The following is a 22,089-nucleotide window of genomic DNA, read 5'->3' as shown; positions in this document are numbered from 1 at the left end:
TTAGCCTACATGATAATATGAAACTGTTTTGGAAGCCATTTAAAGTTTTTTTTTTGCTTTTTTGAATTAAAAGACTTTATTTTATGTCTTTTTTTAATGAAATCTTTTATTTAAGAAAAGCAAAAACAAACAACATTACAACTGCTTCTAAAACAGTTTCACATTAGCATCTTGCTAGAAAACACTAAAGGCTGAAAAACTGTGACTGATATGACAGGTAAATAAAAAGGTTTGTACAGCATGTCTCTTAAATCTTTAGGAGATGTCTTTTATCAGTGATACTGCTTGCTGTGCACTCAAATACAAAAAATGAACCAGATAATTCACTCCTAGCAGGCCTTGCGCACTTCTGTGCCACTTGTTTTTATGGAAAGTGCACAAGTTGGATTGAAAACAACAGGACGCTGGGATTGGAAGGGGCAGAGAGTGTCAGAGTGAGATGTATGACTGGAAGCCTACAGGCAGTGAGGCTCACACACTCATATGTGCATACACACACACACACACACACACACAGAATAAGACAAATCTCTCATTGAAAGTCACAATTCCACCTTCACAGTGGCAGTCAGGTGACTGGAAGCAAGATTCGGGTGGTCATATGCTTGGCAACAGACTTTTATTTGTCTGCTATGTTAGAAACAGTTGAAAGGGGCAGTATGGCACATCTGTTTTTTTGTTTTTGTTTGTTTGTTTGTTTTTTTAACATTGGTAGAAACTTTTTTAAAATCAAAACACACGGATATGTTTCTACATACTAAAATTGCTCGTATGAGCTCTTTTTTGAAAGCCTGTTTCCGTGCTCTCATTTTCACCTGGACTTTACTTTGAAAGGCCTACTTTTTACATTTTTTGTGTAAAGAAATATTGCATGACAACATAAAGTTTCTCTCTCACACACATAATAATGCCTAGTAATAAGAAAAATGGCCATCTGATAAGGATATTGCCTCTGTCCCTGCGGTGTTGACAGTGCAAGAAGATATCTCTCAGTTATTCAGATCATCTTCATTTCCTCTGGTCTCCTGGACCCCCATTTAACATTGGAACGTGTGTACTTATGTCGTAGTTTTGTTCTGTTTTGTTGGGTCAGTACATTATAATGCATATGTATTTAAATAAAATATTTGTTAATATACCACATATTATTAGTATCGTAAGTGTGCCTCAACGGGAAGACGGATGCAAACCAAGGGCTTTTGTGTGAGTTGTATGAGACATGCATGTTAAATAATGTCAGTTCTGTATTTCTGACTCTGAGGAGGATGTGTGTAGGAGCCCCATGTAGGTCAGGGCCTGTGGGGGTGATCATATGGCAAACGAATGTACTCTGTTAACACATTCCACATTTTTGAGAGGAATGTAGAGGCTTCACACGCACGCACGCACGCACGCACGCACACACACACACACACACACACACACACACACACACACACACACACACACACACACACACACACACACACACACACACACACACACACACACACACACACACACACAAATGTTAAAAATGAACCATCGAGAAAGCGTGTTGTGTGTGTCTAGCTGCGGTTCACACTCCAGTACAGTAGGTGGCGGTAATGCACCATTGAAGTTGGATGCCAACCGCCGTTAAACATCAAAGAAGAAGAAGAAGCTTGTTGTTGGCGGAAGTACTTGATACGCCGGTTTTGTGGTTCATTTAAATCGCGATGTGGCTGTAATTGTTGCGCCTCAATTTGTGTCTTCTAAAACTATCAAAATGGGTAAAAGGGGCAAAAAAGAAAATAAAGTGAAAGGAGCGGAGAAAACAGTCGCGAAAATATATAAAAAGGTGTCAAAAAGATCGAAAAGAGAGGACCTGAGTGAATTTATTGCTTAAGATGCCACCATTAGCACTCTAAAAGGCAAACCAAAACGTATATCATAGTTTTATTCTGAATTTTATTGAATTAGGACGATTTAGAGGCAAAATTTCAGTCCCTGAACCCGAAAAAGACGCAGGAGGTGGTGCCCGCCTCCGTCCCCCAGGTGTGCGTTCATGTGTACAGGTGTGAGTCACGTGTGTTACTGTGACATTTGATTGACAGCTAGTTCTCTCCGCAGGTTGAACGCCTCTCTGTGTGCTTTTATATTACAGTTTAAATGGGGCCTTTAGACATTTTAGGAAGTGAAAACATTAAGAAGAACACCTGGGTAATGGTGGAGATCCCAAACCTCCTCCAAGACCCAGTGCTCAACAGGTACTCCTTTAACTTATCTCATTTGTAAGTTTAAGTAGCTAGTAGTAGTAAGGTAAGTAGATTAATATTTTAAATATTAAATTATTGTTTATTATTATTATTATTATTATTATTTTGATAGAATAAATAAACAACAAAAAGAAAAAGAAAAAAAGGATGTGACGTATATTGTATTTGTGTAATGCCAGACATGTTATTTCAGACTTCATATTATTATTATTTTGATAGAATAAATAAACAACAAAAAGAAAAAAAGGATGTGACGTATATTGTATTTGGGTAATGCCAGACATGTTATTTCAGACTTCACCACCAGGGGTCAGACTGTCCTAGCATGTAAGTCACTTACCTTATGCTTAAACCAACAGCTTTTAAAATGAGCTTGAAGACATGACAGGAAAATAGACAAAATATAATCAAAATTGTATGAAAAAAGTATTCTTTGAATGATTAACATATTTATCTACTATAGTTTTAAAGATGGCATAATATATATGGATCTTGCATGGATATTTGGTACAGTTTTTCAGTGCATGCACAAGTGTTTGCTGTTGTAATATTTTATCATAATAGCTTAACACTACAGTATGTCTTAATGTGTAATAGTATAAAATTAACTCGTAATTATAGTCTATATATATATATATATATATATATATATATATATATATATATATATATATATATATATATATATATATATATATATATATATATATTTAAACCAGTGATAAATCAAGTGTCATCCACTTGATATTCTGTTTATAGAAATTTATTTGATTTGAGTTTTTGAAAATAGCTGATATCCTACTTCCTGAAAAAGATAATAGTAAAATAAAACCATACAAATATACAAAAGTAATTATAACTGATACACATACACACACACACACACACACACACACACACACACACACACACACACACACACTGTTTTTCCTTCTGAAGCATCACTGAGTGTTTGAACCTTTTGTAATAATTGCGTATGGGTCCCTCATTTGTCAAAAGATGGTTCTCAAAGTCATACATTTTGGTGAAGAACAGTGGGCAGCTTAACTGTTCAGGGCAAATAAGGGACTCATGAGCAACTATAAAAACCCAGCTGTGGATCATTCAGGTAACAACAAAGTATTAAGACTCAAGCATATGTAAACTTTTGAACTGGGCCATTTTGTTGAATTCAATTATTATTTTCTCTTGTGGACTATATGTAAACGTCTTTTATGTGAAATGTCTTGTTCAGGCCAGTACTAAATAGAAAATAACATGCATTTTGTATGATCCCTTTGATTTTGGTAAACTAATTAACACTTAACACAGATACTGCATAGTGTATGTACAATTTTGACCAAAACTGTATACAATATATGGCAAATAAGTTTGGCATCAGGCCAAAACAAATTTCGCCACTAGATGGCGGGCCAGAACATAGTCAAATGATAATTTAAGCAGAAATTAATTAAGGAAAAATGCTACTAGAATTGCCTGTGATAGACTGTTAAGGTGTCTTTTGTAACTGATAGTGAGCTGTTACTCTGTAGGACAGTCATTAAAGAGATACTCCACCCCAAAATGAAAATTTTGTCATTAATAACTTACCCCCATGGCGTTCAAAATCTGTAAAAGCTTTGTTCATCTTCGGAACACATTTTAAGATATTTTGCATTAAAATCGGGAGGGTTGTGACTGTCTGCCAAGTAAGTTACACTGTCAAGGTCCAAAAAAGTATGAAAGATGTCGTCAGAATAGTCCATCTGCCATAAGTGTTTCAATCATAACGTTATGAAGCGTCGAGAAAACTGTTTGTAAGCGAAGAAAACAAGATGTATTCCTTTAATACTCCGCTCCAGGTTCATCACTTCCCGCTCCACTCCTCGCAAAAACACCGCTCTGCAGCTAAATTATTTCAGTATGTTTGAAGTATCACCCTACTGTTCATAACGTATATTAAAAAATAAAGTAAATAAAATAACAGGATAGTTTCAAAGTGACTTGTTTAGTGTCAGCAGGGGCATCACTAGGCACTTTTTAGGTGGGGTTCAGGCCTATGTTTCTGCTTACTTTAGTATACAACAAAATATATGTATGCCCAGTTTCATATACAAGGTTTAGGCTTTTTCCCAGACTAAAATGCAACTCGTTCAGAAGATGGGTAATAGCGCCCCTGAGTGTATAACAGTGAAAACGAAAAGCTGTAAAAACTCGTCTTTGGCGAGATAACTCCACTGGCGTCATAATTACCTTCACATTCTTTCTGATTCGAGTGATCCTTCTCTGTCAAGCTAGCTAAATATGTTTAACATGTGAATTCATGCTAAATATGCAGTTATATTATGGGCTGTTGGCATGAATTGTACTCGTGTCGGAGCGCTCTTAGAACGAGAAAAACCACGCTCCAACTTTAAAAAAATCCGCTCTTCTCTCCAGTCAAAATCACACCGCTCCACTCACACTCCGCTCCACTCACATACTCTGATTGTGAGTAACTGTTGATGTTGTGACAGATCTATTTCAGAACCAGTTGCTATCAAAATAATCTGGCTGTGGGCGAAGGCCAGAAATTATTGCTGGCAGGCCAGTTTTGTCCCACAGGCTGCCTGTTGCTAACCACTGCTATATACTATATACACACACACATTACATAAAAAAATAAAATTAAAAAAAATTAAAAATGCTAAAACTTGAACTGAAATTAAAATTTTAACAAAGTACAAAAATCAAAACTAATTCACAATATTCATTAATTATAACAGTATCTCAATGAGACTAAAATGACTAAAATACACAAGCCATTTAGTGTGACTGAATTCTTTAGGAACCAGAAGTCTAATTGTATTTGGTCTTTATGGAAGCTTAGCAGGTACGTTAAAACCCAGGTCCACCTGTGTTTTGTTGTCATGCTGTGACTATAGAAGATAGAGATTATAGAAGTCTAAACAAACAGGATTGACAGTTGACTTGGCATCCTGGCCGCTTGTTGAAATATGTCTTCTTTGTCCTCTCAGAGCTCCTGGCACTCCATCTGGCCGGAGTGGACATCGCATGGTCCTGAGCAAACGACAGCTGCTTGTGTTTGGGGGTTTCCATGAGAGCACCGGGTATAGGCAGTTGCAAGGCTCGCCAACTTCAACTTGTCTAGTAATAAAATCAATTTTATAAGGAAAATGATGAGCGGAAAATTAATCTCTCAAAGTTCCAGACAATGTGTATAGATGATTTTTGGAATCCTGTTAATTATTCCTGTATTTAATTATTTTTAATTTTTAAAATAAAATGTAAATAAAATTTTGTGATGAATATTGTAATGTAAATATACACACACACACATACATTGTATTTATGCTCTTTAAATATTTTGCTTTTGTGATGCATATGTTCTCTGCTTTACAGGGATTATATCTATTATAATGATATTCACATTCACATGGAGCCGTCTCCAGCCCACAGGAACTGGCCCCTGTCCCCGTTCAGCCTGTCAAATGACCCCCACTTTCGACGGCAATGGAGTCATCATCTACGGTGGATAATCCAAAACAGTATGTGTTTTGGTGATTACTGTAATTTTTATTGATACACTGCAATTGGTTCCTCAGATTTTACACTTACGTTAATCGATAAATTTATGTTTTTTTTTTATATGCTATAAAAGTTTATAGATTTTTTTTGTGTGTGATTTTAAACTTTTGAAAGAAATTAGGCTAATACTACAAGGTTACCAAAGGTTTCTACTTCAAATGAATGCTGCTCTTTTTATCTTTGTATTTTCATCAAAAAATTCCTTTCATAAAAAAAAGTATTAAAAAAGTATATTTTTAAAAAAATATGTTTTCACAAAAATATTAAGCAGGACAAATGTTTTCAACATTGATAATATTAGCAAATGTTTCTTGAGCAGCAAATCGTTCATATTAGAATGATTTCTGAAGAATCGTGTGACATTGAAGATTGGAGTAATGACGCTGAAAATTCAGATTTGCATCACAGGAATAAATTACAGTTTTTATGTTAATTTTAATGTTATTTTATGTTATGTAAAATATGATAACATATTTTAATAGATAATAATATTTAACAATGTTACTGTTTTTCCTTTTTTTTTTTTTTTTAAGTTAATGTAGTTCATGAAATCAATATGGTGATGTATTGTGATATCAAGGCACCCGTGATCTATAGGTACTAAAAATACAGTGGTACTACTAAAAAACATGGTATTGCTATGGTGAAAGTTAAAACACTGTGGCAGTACTATGTCCAATGAATCCTGCTGATGTCTGATTGCATGAATACCTAACAGTAGCTTAATTAGTATGGCAATAACTATTTGTTGCGTGATTATGTAACAAAATACATAATCTACACAATTGAACTGAAGATTGTTTTTTTTGAGGCTTAAAATGGTGATATTGAACATCCTTCCTCCATCTATTGACATATGGCTTTTTAGGTTAAAGCTTAATTGATTTAAAACTGTTCACATCTTACATGGCCATCATTAGTTAAGCAGTGTTACATTTAGCTTCATTTCGCAAGAGCATGTTGATGGCAACTGCAACTGCTCCACACAGACAGCAAGATACTGTGTAGTTTCCTGGAGCTTGTCCTTGAGTAAAACCCACGAGAGTAAACAGACGTAGGTGGTAATGACTGAATTTTTTTTTTCCAGAGAACAAAGAAGGATGTGGATAAAGGAACCATCCATTCTGACATGTTCCTGCTGAGAAGGAAGGCAAAGAGGAGCAAGGTACCATCATTAGAGTCTTTACGGTAATCGTTTGTTTAATGTGGGATAGTTTTCTACGTCCTTTTTTGTTTGGACGTAGTATTGTCACGGTACCAAAATTTCAGTATTCGGTACCAATACCAGTGAAAATCCACGGTTCTCTGTACCAAATTTGATACCAAAGCAAAAGACTAAAACATGCTAATTAAAAATTTTGACTTTACTTTCATTTAAAAAAACTGTGTACAAATTTAATTTAAAAGGGCTTTTGAATTTTAAAGCCAATAATAACAACTAAAGCCCCTTTCACACTGCACGTCGGACTCGGTAAATTGCCGGAACATTGCCGGGTCTCCTTCTGTGTGAAAGCAAATCCGTTCCTGGATTGATTCCGGTGTTCTGTCGATTTGTGCTGCCTTGTCGAAAAATGCTACCTCCCATTAAAACCAATGGTAGCATAATTCGATAGCGAAAAGTGTTACCTATCAGATTTTGCTTCATGCATGATATTAATAAGGTGTGAGGCTTTATTAACATGTACACCTACCCCAACCCTAAACCTACCCTTACAGTATGATAAATACAGTGTTGGTAGCATAATCTGATAGGTAGCATTATTTGTCAGAACACCGGCATTGAACCCGGGTCGGGGACCTAGTAACATTGCCGGGTTCAACCCGGGACGAGCGCTGTGTGAACAAAAGCCAGATCTAATGCCATGTCGAAGTGATGACGCACGTTATCGCGCGACTCTTTTACCGGCTGTTTTGAAGGAAGATCAACGTTCGCGACGAAAAAATATGTGCAAACTGTAATGAAGCAGAGATCGGTTAGTTCCTCACTTTCCGCGCTGACGCCGAGATCGTTCGCTTGCTTCAGTGAAAGTATAACGTGCCTAACGTTTTCGACTCGTACATTACACATCATGCCCTGATGTCACGTGTCGTTACGGGATCTTTACGGGTTGTGTGTGAATGTGAAAGCACGCACATATCCGGGTAATCACTGGCAGTGTGAAAGTGCAAAATCTAGCGACCCGGGAACAATTGCCAGAACACTTTACCCATGTATTTGCCGGAATGGCAGTGTGAAAGGGGCTTAAACGGTCATGAAACCCCAGACTACTTATTCTAAGATTTTAGCAGAGGTGTTTGTGTTGCACATCATAGAAGACAATGTTAGCATCCGCTAATTTTATCTGTTGGAAAAAATTGGTTAATTTTAAGCTTTTTTGCTCCATTTTCATCTTCCGGATTTAGAATCTACATTGTGTTGACGTCACGATTTTTGACGTGGCAATGGACTATAGAACATTGATGGCGCGTCGGTGTCTATTCAATTATTCATGAGATTGCGTGTTTATCCTATGAGAAGATGCTTCGCTTAATTATTCACAACAGCATGTGTTCATTTGCTATGAAAGTCTCATCAGACTGTGAAATGACATCGCACACATTAACAGAGAAACATTCATGGATTGCAGAAGAGTGTTTGTTTTTTTCTTTGTAATAAGAGTTCGGCACAAACGTGATTTATTCACTTGGTGAGTGTAACCGTTTTTACTGTGACACAACCTGTCAGAAAGCTTATATAAACGCCACAGAATAATATATCTGTCTCATTTGTGAGTCGCTTTGAATAAAAGCGTCTGCTAAATGACTGAATGTGTAATATGTTTTCGATGCAGAGTGCAAATGGCTGTGCATTTATTTGTGCTTTTAGCTCGATGGGAGCGAAATGAAACTTTCTGAACGCAAAGCTTTGTGTGCTGTCTGTCTCCCCTCTTTCTTCCCCCTCCCCCGGTCCGCTGCACACCACGCCCACTTTTTTAGCATTTTTTAAAACCGTGGTGAGAACTAAACTGTGCTGAAATGGGGGGTTTCATGACCCTTTAAGATATGCTTTTACCCTAATAAAAGTTATAGGAGCATTAAATAGTTAATAAAGAAACGTCATTCTAATGCTCATTATATTAGTGTTAGCCATGCTTATGCTAACGATTAACTACTCTAATAACAGCGTTCATTTCAATCCGACATTCAAATTAAAATACTTAATATTCATAACAGAACAGACTCGCACTCTATTTGTGGGGCCAGATATATGCAAATACATTCTCTGCCAGTAGGAGGCAATTGTAGGGCGAGAGGTTTCCTCGGTAACAGCTGTTATCAAATAAGCGCTGAGCCTGCGATCACAAACGCTGCACAAGTATTACAAGCAACATGAAATGAAAATTACATTCATAATTTTCTGAAGACCATCGGTTTTCTTCAAAAATACAGTGATATAAAAACACCTGCCCCAGGTTTCGTCTTTGACTCGTTCATTGCTAATGTTTATTCAACGAAGTCAAAGCCTTTTGGAAAATCTATTTGTGGCGGTCAGTTTTGATATTGTTGCAGACCGCCACAAATAAATCAATGTATGGGAAGCACAATGAAACATACCTGCTTGAACGCTTTCATTTGATCTTGGTGTCTGTCTTTTAAAGTGTTTTGTTAGTTTGATCATTTTGATTTCACCGCGTCTCAGTGCTTTTATGAAGAGAGCGCATCTGCACACTTTTCGGGTCGCCAATCAAGACCTGGGTTGTCCAGGTACTCAATACAACTGGTAACGTAACTTAAAAAAATGTTATACGTAAAATTAAATTTTTTTAGTACTGGGTCTTTTGACAACACTATTTGGATGATCCACTTTCTTTCCCATGTCTGAAAAAAGAGTTGCTCATAATATTTTGCTCCTGTACTGCAGAAAAGTGGACGTGGATGCGAGTAAACCCTTCAGGAGTCAAGCCCCCTCCTCAGTCTGGCTTCTCTCTGGCGTTGGGCCCTGGGGGCTGAGCGCTGCTCTTCAGTGGCGTCTGTGATGAGGAAGATGAGGAGTCTCTGGAAGGAGACTTTTTTAATGACCTTTACTTTTATGATTTCAACAAAAACTGGTGGTTTCCTGCCCAACTAAAGGTTTTGTGTTATGTTTTGCTCTAAATAAAGCCCAAAAAGCAGCCATATTTACATAGTCTTTTTTTTTGCTAGGGCAACAAGTCAGAAAAGAAGAAGAGGTGCCGTGGGAAGAAGAAAGACGAGGACGAATGAAACTGAAGGGGAGGAAGAGGAGGCACAAGGTCCCACTGAAATTATTAAAGAGATTTTGTCCGAGGATGGAAGAGTTATGACCATCAAGGAAGTGATTCCACAGGCAGAGGAGGACAGTGAGGAGGAGGTTGATGAAGAGGAGGAGGCGGCTGCAATGGCTCCCTTGGTGGAACCCTGTCCTCGCTCCAGCGCCATGGCAACGGTGAAGCATGGCAAGTTGTACTTTTAAGGCGGAATGTTCACATCTCTACATCCTGGACCTGCATAAGATGGACAAGTGGGACGTTCTAGTGGAAATGGATCCCAGTAAGCGGAAACAAAGCCCAGAATTCCTTTAGCTTCATTCAGAAAAATACTATCTATATGTCTGTTTGTCTGTCTTTTATCTGTTTCACTGTCTGTCTGTCTGTCTGTCTTTCATCTGTTTCACTGTCTGTCAGTCTGTTTGTCTGTCTTTCATCTGTTTCACTGTCTGTCAGTCTGTTTGTCTGTCTTTCATCTGTTTCACTGTCTGTCTGTCTTTCGTCTGTTTCACTGTCTGTCTGTCTGTCTGTTTTTCGTCCGTTTCACTCTATGTCTGTCTGTTTGTCTGTTTTGCTGTTTGTTCTTTCAACTATTTCACAATTTGTCTGTTGTTTTTTTGTCTGTTTTGCTATCAACTTGTCTCTCTGTTTCAATATCGATGTATCTATTGTCCTATTTGACTGTCTGTCTTGCTAGTTGCCACATGTCTGTCTCTCTCTTTGACTATCTATATATCATTTGTCTGTCTGTCATCTTTTGTCTGTTTCTCTATCTGTCTCTCTGACTGTCTAAGATTCGTCTGTCTGTCATTTGTTCTATTCATTGTTTTTTGTTTTTTTTATTTGTTTTTTTTATTGATTTATCTATTTATCATCTGTCAGTTGGTTTCATTGTCTGTCATTTGTTTTAGCCTTTGTTTGTTTGTTTTGCTATTGTCCTGTCTGTCGTTCCTTCATTTGTTCTTTCTTTCTATCTGTATGTTGTACTGTAAATAGCTCCTTGGTGAATTTCAATGCTTTCCTTTTGTTAGGTGCTGAAATATTTATATCAACACTTTTTTTCTGAGAAGAAAAAAACATGTTCAGTATAAACATGTAAAATGTCAAAGTATGTGGGCATTGCCACATTTGAGCACTGAATTCTCATTACAGAGACGCAGGACTGGCTGGAAGAATCCGGATCAGAAGAAGAAGAAGAAGCAGCAAAGGGAGGTAATGATGAGGAAGAGGGGGAATCCAAAGAGGAGAGTGAAGAAGGTCTGTATTTCGGAAGTGTCAATTTAATTTTGCAGTTCAGACGCAATTGTGAAATGTAAAAGTATTTAGATAGTAAGTTTAATATTTACTTTCAAACGGTTCAAAATGAGACTCAAAGCCATCCCTGAGGGTTGACACATACATTTTTCTTTAATGTTCACGGCCATGATTTGGGTCAGGCCCATGAGGTAGACATTAACAGATGACAAAGGGTTTATCTGCCAAGACCCAGGTCAACATCCACTGATTCTTTTTGACAGCCAGAGCTGTGTATTTTGCTTTGGGATCCTTCTCGCTTAAATTCATTATTGTTAGATGCCTGTTTCGCTTGTCAGTTGTAATAACATCCCTGATTGTTAGCTTGTGACTGCTTCATGGTTTGGTAGCATGCTAAACAAAGACACTTTGTTGCCTCATCATCCACATCGGGGGCGTTTCGTGTTCAGAGTATCTCCATTTAAGTACTTCAGGTCCCGGATTTTACATTGGATATCAAGTGGCGATAACAAAGTTGTTTAGGAAAACCAAAAAAGTTTTTAGATTTTGAAAGAGAGCAGAAATAGTAATCTGGACAGGGGTTGACATTTTCTCTCTCCCTCTGTCAGATGTAGACCATCCTCCAGTAAAGCCTGGAGAATTATCAAACACGGACTGAGAAGTACTGGCTGGATCTGGCCCGAGCCAACATGGGTCCTGATGTCAAAGAGAAGAAAGTACAAAAGGTTGGCCGTGCCATGGCCAAGGTGTTCTTTGAGGATCAGGCATGAGATTAAATGTGTGTGTGAGCATGTATGTTTGAGAAGATAATTAAAGGGTTTGTTTGTGATAAAGAGAGTGGATATGTGTTATAGGCCTATATACTGTATTAGCAGACTGCACTAAAGAGAATGAATGAATGAAAAACATGGCTTTACTATTTTCAAACTATTTTTTTTATTAATAAGGGAAGCTGAACCTCAAAGTGTTCATTATTTGCATTAAGCATTGTTTTTTCCTGCTTTCCGTTAGTCTTTCTAATCAGACTCTGAAGGCATTTTTAGAATGTGACCACTACTCTAAATCATACTTTTTTTTAAGCAAAATTCCATAATATTTGATCAAATCATTTTATTATTTAGCGCAAGCAGATTTTTCTTCAAAGTTTTGTCTTTGAGCTAAAGAAAGCTAAGCTAAGCGGAAGGCCAAGTGGCAATCACAGTTTCTGTGAAGAAACAGAAAAATGAGTGATGTAGATAGAGAAGATAATGAATCTCCCCTCTGTCTCTCTCTATCTCACCATCATTTAAAAAAATTCTGAATTTCTTTTTTAAAAAGAGAGAGTTAATAAATAACTAAAGTCACCATTTTTAAAGTCCTGCTCTGACTTCCTGAAGCATGTGAACCTGTTGTCATCAGAGATGCGTCAGAAGAGTGTTTGTGTGTGTGTGTGTGTGTGTGTGTGTGTGTGAGAGAGAGTGTGAGAGAGAGAGAAAGACAACCGGGACAAATTTGACAGTTCTTTAAGATTAAAGGCCACGTTTCTTCATTGATTCCATTTATTTACCTAGTGGCTGTCCTTATGACCTTATTAGTCTGCTAAACTAATGACTGAGTAAGTGACTGTAAAGATATTTATCATGTTAAAATAAGTACTATATATAAATATATATATATATATATATATATATATATATATATATATATATATATATATATATGTGTGTGTGTGTGTGTGTGTGTGTGTGTATTTTAACATTATACATATCATAACAGTCACATTTGATCAATTTACTGCATCCTTGCTGAATATATATATAATTTTTTCATTGCATGGTTATGATAAATGCAATCATTATCCTATTGCAAAATCCTGTTTTTAAATTCCTAGATTGTCATATTTGACATACTGATTTAAAATTATTTTACTACAGCATTATTTCACTTTATTAAAGTAAAGCATTTTACTCATTAATGTTACGTGAAGCATATATCCAAAAATGTCTAGATCTCTAAATTATGGTATTTTTTGTTGCTCTGCCTTTAAACTATACTGTTTTAAATAAAATAATTGTATTACAGTGTAACATTGAATTGTTTCACTGTAATAATAGTTCAAAAATGATCGTTACTTAGCGTAATGAAATACTCATTAATGAATATTATTAATAATCATGAGAGTAAATGGAAGCATCTGGACATATATGAAAAAAAAGTAAGCTTATTTGTCATAAAAAAATATTACATTTAAAAAACCCTTAATGATGGGCCTAATTTTCTTTATGGTTAGATCTGAGGTGACCTGGAAATGTTTTTGTGAGATTTGTCTAGGCCCAATATGATGTTAGGGTTGTTTTGAGAACTCCCTCTCCTTCTAGACTTCCGTCTTACCAATAGATTTAAAGAAATCACCCATAATCCTCTTCTAGTGCTGGGGCAAGGCTGAACTCTACACAGTGGTTCTATTACAGTAATCTCAGACGAAATTGGCTTAACTTCCTAACAGACGTCCACCCAGCAGACAGGCAGCTGGTCAGACGGACTTTTTTGGTGGAGGGGAGAAAGAGGCGGTCATGTAAAAATGCCACCGATGCCCAGTTGGGTCAGAGAAACTATACTGGTGTAATGTCATTAGAATTCAAGGATTCAAAGGGAACAAGGCATGGTTGCTTATAATAAGTGTACATGGTAAAAAAACAACAAAAAAAACCTTGCTATGGGTACTATGGTGTCAATAACTTCAAGGAGTGATTTGTGTTTCATTCACACTCACATTGATAATTTAGAAATGCAAGCGCAGTGGTCAAACATGTCCATCTAGTGTGTGTTTACATAGAAAATCAATGGAAAAGTAGAAGCGCAGTGGATTGGAAAAGTGCATTTTGTGTGAACAGCCACTTAAATTTGTCTGGTTCTTGTACTATAGAAAATATATTTTTGGACAACTTTTTTGATACTGTTATGGAGTTGTTTTTTTGGCGTTTTACAGTCTTTGCTTCAATTTTTGTGTGCGTTTTGTGTGTATGTGTTCCACAGAAAAAAAAAGTCATGCATGTTTGGAGTGACATGAAGGTGAGTGAATATAAATAAAGTCAAACTATTCCTTTAAAATTGAGAGGTTTTGCTCAGGTTTTTCTGTGGACCGGCCCGAACCCTCTTTAGTCAGTTATGAGGTGGATTTGTATGCTTATTTGTAAGCATTCCACGTCATGCTTCAATGATGTGACAATAGGAGAGATGACATGTGGGGTTAGTTTCTACAGGAGAGGACAAGGATGAAAGTGAGAGACAGAGACAAAACAAGGACATGAGAGAGACTTTGAAGATGAAATGAATTGGCCTTGTGCCCTTGCTGACTGTATTTCATATTTTCGGTGCATTTCAGTTTTTTTACTCTCAATCCATCAAGTAGATTAATTTACATTTTTGACAGTCTTTGTGGAGGACGTCCTGACAGCGCTGTTTTTTTCCCCTTCAAAATAATCCTCATGTGTGTTGTGTGCAGTGATAGAGGCCACACCCCTATTTTTTGACATGCTTAAGAACAATTCTATATGAAAGTTGCTATAGTGATGGCACAATCTCACCAGGGAAATCTCAATGCTTCACCTATTTGTCTGGTTTTACCTGCTGTCATCTGCACTGAGAATCTTGCATCAATTTCACTCTAACTTAAATACAAGGAGTGAATCCTACCAATGAAAAACATGCCATATTTTTTTAAGAATTATATTTTGAAAGAAAAAACAAAGGAATATTATATTTTTTTCCTGTAAAAAAAGTCATTACCATTAGCAGTGTTTTACTTTTTTTTTTTACACAAAAATCTCGTTATTACAGTATTCATTTTTTACTGTGTTTTTTTTACAGTATTTATTACTTTACTGTAAAAAATACTGTAATACAATAATTTTTTTTCTATTAAAATCCAGATTAAAAAAAAGATATGATTTCTATCTTCTGTAAATGCATTGGAACCATAATTTGTTTTACTTTGGTAACAGATAAGGAGAAAGACTGAAAGGCCAAAAAAAACAAAACAAGACTCAATAACCACAACACAAGAGGTTACTTTCAAACACTTTCATTATTTTCTCCATATAACTCAAAAAGAATCAGACCCCCAGGAAAAGTAAAGAACTGGATGATAGAAGAAGACAGAGAGAGAGAGAGAGAGAGAGAGAGAGAGAGAGAGAGAGATAAAAGAACTGGGCATGCTTGGGCATGCTATAGGCGCATAGGGTGATGGATACATCCAGGTCAAACGGTACAAGAGCCGACAGTGTGGGTTAACTGCAGAAAATTGCTGCTTTAAAGACCCTTTGGAATCCCACCATCCCCATCACTTACAGCCGTTGTGGTATCAAAGTGAGCCAGTCAGCGAGTTTGCAAACTTCTTGGACCAACCCAAGGACCCAAGTTGAGCAAATGTACAACATTTGGGTCCCAAGCTTGTATGTTTGTTGACATCAGCATAGTTATCATTTTTACATTTAATTTTTCTGGTCATTTGTTTTCGGCTGGATAGAGAAATGGAGAAATATGGGGAAGGAAGGGAGGTGGGCGAGAAAGAGGGATAGAGAGTACACAAACTGAATGAATCATTGCCAGGAGGACAGACTCAAGGGGGAAAGTACAAGCCCATACACACATGCTATAAAAACATCTCAGTCTTTGCGTTTTGTTAGCTGGCTTTAAAAAAGTAAACAAAACACCTCTCTGATTGTTTGTTTCACTCGTTTTAGTTTTGTTTCTGATTTTGGGGCAGAAAGGCTGCTGGATGCCAAGACCAGCACTTGGACCACACATTCATCATTGGCATGCCCGATCAGACCTGTTCCACTGTGTATCATGGTGTTGGCCAATAAAGTAAAAAATTTCAACAATCTCTTATGACAATTTGTATGTTGGTAATTAGGTGGTGAATTTATCTCATTCGTAGGATCTGCTTATGCTCCTTTGAAGTGGATTCTCATGGTGAAATTTTACCTACAAATGCTACGTTTTTGTACAAGTTAGATTGATCAAATTGATACAAAATCACCAATTCGTACAATCGTAGAAATTCATACATTCTCACAAATTTGCATTAAAATGTGTCGAACAAGTTCCAATTAAATTTTGTATTTTTTACGTCGCATCCAAAACTACTTGCACACTTTTCTGTACTTTTTTCCCAATAAAGTTATCTATGCAAAACTAAAACATACGTTAGCATGCAACATGTTTTTTTTTCTTTTACTTTTAGAAAAAACAAGGCAGTCGGCATTTTTCAGACATCTTGCAAATAGCTAAAAAAGTTTTTTTTTCTTTTATCAATAAATATTAGTTTTTTGAAAGCAGCATTTGGGGGAAAAAAACGTTAACAGTCTCTTGAATGTCTGGTCGGACACTAGCATCTCGCGCAGCATGTGGCTTTCAGGTGTACATGGTGAGGTCGGCAGGTGCTCGCACGTTCTCGTCATTTCATCAAAGAGAGTAAGGGGGCGCTTTAATGATGGTGACCTCACAGAATGTCATGTCCTTGCCCTCATACAACATTATTTTTAAAAAAAACTAAAATATGCTGCAGAAAAGCTCAAACTTGCGATAGTGCTTTCAAAGATCGAACCCATGCTACGTTGTGTTGAATGTACAGCGTATAATCTTACATGCTTGACCTGTTTTAATAAAAAAAAAATTTACTCTAAATTTTTATGATTTATTCTGCTGAGGAACAAAAAAAGGTTTCATTTGGAGCAAGATTAATGATAAAGCCCTTTCAGATCGTAGAACTTTTGCATCTGGGAATTTTTCCAAATGCATCTGGGTCAGATTCGCCCGAGTACAAATGTTGCAGATGCTGAAACGCTGGTGGCGCTGTGCCTTTGTGATTACCAGACTTGAACTTTAACTAACCAAATTTGGAGTGGTTGTGCTTGTTTAGCAGACTTCTTTTCAACATATGCAACATTTTTAGGCAAATTCGAAGGTGTTTATACATCAAAAAGCTATGTAGACTCATTTAAGGTCCATTGTAATTACAAAGTGACTTTAATTCTCATTTCAGGCCCACCATGACATTCTGGAGTCTGCTGGTAGTTGACATACCACACAGAAGAAAAATGGAGGTGTACAGGAAATGAGAGGAGCGCTTGACGTGTTATTCCAAAGAGTGATAAAAACAAGAACATGGAGAAACATAAGCAATGCTTAGGAGAGGTGCGCGAGGGAGGCAGGTGGGGTTAGACAGGGGCCGTTTCCCATCACTTTGAACCTGTTGACGTCATAGCTGTGTAATGCTGCCGTCACCCAAAAAGATGTCGATGGTGGTCGCCCTTCACCCTTACGCTACCTTGCACACCCTCCCTCACCAAAGCCACAGTTCAAATTACTCCAACACCCAAATACAAACCAAACCCAAATGAAAACTGAAAAAAGCCACCAGCATTGTCAAGAAAAGGCAAGTAAGAAATATGAAATAAAAAAGAGAAACAAGTATATATATTTATAACAGCATTAATGAGTGAATGAATACATAGGATAAAACTAGATGTTCAAAAGGATGCTTGTAACTATTTCAGATAAAAAAAAATAATAAGAAGAAATTAAGAAATCAAAACGAGCTCTTTGGAGACAGAAAAGCAGACAGAACTGCTGAGCCCAGTTTTGTTGTTGCCTTCCTCAGTCCTCGTATTGACGTGCTGTAACTTCAATAGAAGTACATTGGTCATTTGTTTATAAAAAAAAAAAAAAAATGGTCCGGGACCAGATCAGTTGTGATGACACTAGTATTGATTTGATAATAGTGTAGCTGGACAAGAAGAATTGATAGGCAATGCAGAGTTTAAATAAAAAAATGGACAAACAAAATGGCGACTCCAATGTTGAGCAAAATCACCATGACTACCAGAATAGAGTTGGAGCCCTGTTGATTGAGAAGGAGAAAAAGAGAAAGGTCAGTATTTTTGTTTATACAGTGTGGATTTCACTAAAAATTAACAGTTTTTATTTGCATGCTATGTTGTTTTAGTGCATGATTGACTAAAATAAATTATGCAAATCAGTTAAGAGTGCAAACATGCCTTAGAACACAATTTGTCTGGTGTAATTCCACAACAATGACCCCAGAGTGATTTCATTGGCTAAAAGAATCTTTAAAGGGTACTCATTTTAGTGCCTGATTAGAAATCTTACAAAACGTCTCTACTCTACTACGTTATTATGATCATTAAGGCCCAAAGAAATATTAAAATTAAACATTTAATTTTTTATGTTTTTGTAGTTTTAGTAAGCGGGTGTGGAGGCACTGCAAATGGTTAACATTAAGTGTTAATTGCAGCAAGCGAAAAGTACTCACTTTGTGTGACTACACTGTTCTTTATAAACCAAATATGCATAGAAAGGTGGCATGTTTGTGCTGATACAGGATGACAATGACTGAAATACCAATGCCGATATTTCAGTACGTTTTGCACCTGCTGAGAGAATTTGTGCTGAAGTATCACATACTAAAGTTGCTGTTAAGTGAATTTGCTCCACAGTGTATTAAGTAGTCAACATACTAGAGTCTTAAATTCACTGCAAAACACATTTGCACACTACAATGCATTTAAAGAAAGCCGCATGACTATTCCATTCCCCTCGGCTTACCAGAAATATGGTATTATCTCAATGGAAATTAGAGTCTGTACTGCATTGTGCCAGCCCTCATAAGGACCAACGTATTTGCAAAGGTCGGTTTGGTCAAGTGCACTTTTTAATTGATGGGCTCATGTAAGCCTGTTGTGGACAATGTTTACAACCGTTGAGCAAAGGGACACGTATGCTGCACATGCAAGACACATGTGAGGCATGAAATTAGGCTGTGACAAGCGAACTGGACACAGTAGTGTTAAGAAGATGCTGTGAGCACTGATTTTGCTCAATGAATTAGGACAAGCATATCTTATAAAGTCACATTTAGCGTCCTGTCCTATAAAAGCAAAATATTTTGCTCTCCACGGTTGTTTTATTGCAGAGTCAGACAGTTGTGTGCTGTGTAGGGCCTGTTCTTCCTCCTCCTGTGCTAAGCTAATCAGTTGTTTAGATATCTCCGGAATGCATAAATGTTGTTAAAAATGTTGACAGTGTTTGTTAATTCTTTTAATCGGGGCTAGCTATTGTGCAGATGTGTTTTTGTCTCATGTAAACCTGTCTTACACAAGTCTGCTGCATTGCTTGTATCTCTGCGGCTACAAACATAAACCCCCTCCTTCTTAGAACTCACTCTAATCATTTGATTGGACGCAACCCGAGCAAGGCATAAGCTGTTCCCTAGCAACAGAGTGTGGGACAGCCAATGCAGGGCTGTGTTGTGGAAGGAGCCACTTTGCCAATTTGCTGTTACCAAGGTGTTCTTAGTGCAGCAAGAGATCGTAGGGCTGCTAGGCAGTGGAAGGGGACAGTCTGAAGTTTGGACCTGTCCAGGTTGTTTGTCTCAGGCTTTTGTCAGGTCCTGTATTCCCTTGGGACTCCAAACAACTACGCTGTGTTTGTGGAGGTTTTTCTTCCTACTCATGCTACTAAAACACCTGGCGTTATTGCCGTCAAATATAAATGTATTTGATTGATTACAAAATTATGATATTGGATTTTATGATCAAATATACAAATAGATTTTATTTGACAAAATGTTTACTGAAATTTTAAGTTTGTGAATTATGTTTGAAATTATTTCTTAACTTCAAGTAATAGTTCACCCGGAAATTAAGATTTGAGCTTCGTTTACTAGTCGTTTTGTTGTTCCAAAACCTGTAGGACTTTAATTTTTCCATGAAATACAAAAACAGACATTCTGAGGACTGTGCTTGTCACTCTTTTCCATTTAAACTCAATGAATGGATAAAAGAAGACGAAAAATATGATAAAAAATATTGGGAATATCCAATCCTGCACCTGAAGGGCCACTGCACTGCAGAGTTTAGTTCCAATCCTAATCAAACACACATAAACCAGCTCAACAAGGCCTTTAGGATTACAAGAAATGTCCAGGGAAGTAGGGCAGGTTGGAACCAAACTCTTCAGGATATTGGCCCTCCAGGAGCAGAATTAGACACCCCTGCAAAAAAAGTGTATGTCATCTTTTTCTTACCCAGGGCTCATATGGCCCACTTTTACCAAACTCTGATGGTGTTTAGCATCCTTATTAAAGCTTGAAAGCTACTGTCCCTATTTGTTGTAAATGCATCGGGTCTTTCTTAAGCCCAAAGTATACTTCAGCCATCTACGTTCCACGACAGTCCCGCCCTGTCCTTGTGACGCAGTTTTAGCCATCAGAATTTTCGCAGATTTTTGCAAACACTGTCCGCGTCCAGCCCTATTTTTGTGACCACACAGACTGTCCGTGGAACATAACAGAACAAGTCAAGAAAGTGGTACTGACCATGTGTCGAGGATGTCCTTCCGCACTCATGCACAGTTCAGTATATTTTAAAAGCTGTGCGAATGCGAATGCTGTGTGCAAGACGGAACGGAATGTGGAAAGTGAAGTATACCCAGGCCTTTAATGTATTACTCTTTTTGTGTTGCACAAAAGAAAGACAGTCATACAAATTTGGACCGACATGAGGTTGAGTAAGGGATACCAAAACTCTCAATTATGGGTGAACTATAAGTCACTCTCCCTGAATTCTGTGTAGCACATCTTCACTTACCGAGTTCACTTTGAGCTGAGACTGATTCTCGTTATCTTGCTCTAGTGCAATAGGTGGAGATTTTTGTGGGGGTGAGAGTGTGAGGTCCCTGCGAAGAGGCCGAGCCTCTAGCTTTTCCCCCACTCGTAGATTGTCCAACTTTTGCATTGAGTCCGGAGACGGCCCCTCCTGGTCATCCCTGGGCCCTGAGGTGTCCCGGACATCCTGCTTCCGGTCACGATTTTTACCCCGTCGCTGTAATGTATGTCCACGGGACTCTGAGTGACTGTGCCACTCTTCCCCATGCCCATAGGGCTTTTGAGAGTTATGGGAGTCCATTGGCTGCAACGGCCTCATCTCCATTTCATAATTGCTCAGTTTTTCCTCATCCTGCTCTAAGAGACGTGAATGAGCCAAACTGTCGCTGTGTACCCGCTGAGATGTCCAAGAAGATGAGGGTCCGTCTGGCCTCCTTTCCCGCTGGGTTTTGTGATTGGATGAGCTGTGGTCTCGAGGCTTATGATTTGAAGAGTGCTTGTGGCCATTGGCCCGTGCCGCCCCAACCCGTACCTCGTCCTGCACTGAAGGAGTTGTGGAGCGGCTGCTGCCCCGACTACCACCTCTACTACTGCCCCCACGGGAGGGACGCTTGTCCTCGCTCCAACTGTTAGCCCTCAGGTACTCTCCACCTCCACTCGAACCACCACCACCTCTTCCCTCCATAAGCACCTGAATCTCTTGCGTTCCTCCACGCTCATCATCCACTGCAGTCTGTCGTAGAAAGCGGGCATTTTTGGTGCGATTGGAAGATTTGGTGGTTGGGCTTCGGGGAGGTGTGGAGGGTCTGCTGGGAGTGGGGCTTATGTCTGGGGTAAGTTCTGGAGGTGTGGATCCCTTCATATAGAGCTCAGTACTATCCGCGGTCCCACTGGAGATGACTTCCATGTCGTTCTCGCTTGAGTTCTGCTGTTTGGGTCGCTGGCACTCCACTCCTACTCCGAGACAGAGAGACAAGTTTTAATTTTAAAACATGTAGGCATGCCGAATACTTTAAATGTTTTACTTTATTCTGCAAAGGGGGTGTATGGAATGGGTACATGCCCTTGCATAAGTTTCCATCTGTCTCAAGCAACA

The 22,089-nt window shown here is 37.9% G+C and overlaps 1 protein-coding gene and 1 pseudogene across 1 annotated transcript in view; one reads left to right on the top strand and one right to left on the bottom strand.

The window, feature by feature from the left end:
* The first annotated feature begins 2,184 nt into the window (after positions 1–2,184).
* On the top strand, positions 2,185–10,314 carry LOC132133292 (kelch domain-containing protein 4-like; annotated as a pseudogene).
* Positions 10,315–17,002: 6,688 nt separating this feature from the next.
* LOC132133143 (junctophilin-3-like) overlaps positions 17,003–22,089 on the bottom strand; it is a 29,133-nt gene continuing 24,046 nt past the window's right edge. Inside the window, exons 4-5 of the mRNA XM_059545879.1 lie at positions 20,977–21,947; positions 17,003–18,209 (exon numbers count right to left, since the gene is read on the bottom strand). Coding sequence (XP_059401862.1) covers positions 18,129–18,209; positions 20,977–21,947 — 1,052 coding nt within the window. The 3' untranslated portion in view covers positions 17,003–18,128. The remainder of the gene's footprint in view (positions 18,210–20,976; positions 21,948–22,089) is intronic.

Source organism: Carassius carassius, chromosome 50, assembly GCF_963082965.1.
Source record: "Carassius carassius chromosome 50, fCarCar2.1, whole genome shotgun sequence".
Classification (NCBI taxonomy): domain Eukaryota; kingdom Metazoa; phylum Chordata; class Actinopteri; order Cypriniformes; family Cyprinidae; genus Carassius; species Carassius carassius.
The sequence above is the reverse complement of the archived record's forward strand: the minus strand, read 5'-3'. Positions and strand labels throughout refer to the sequence as shown.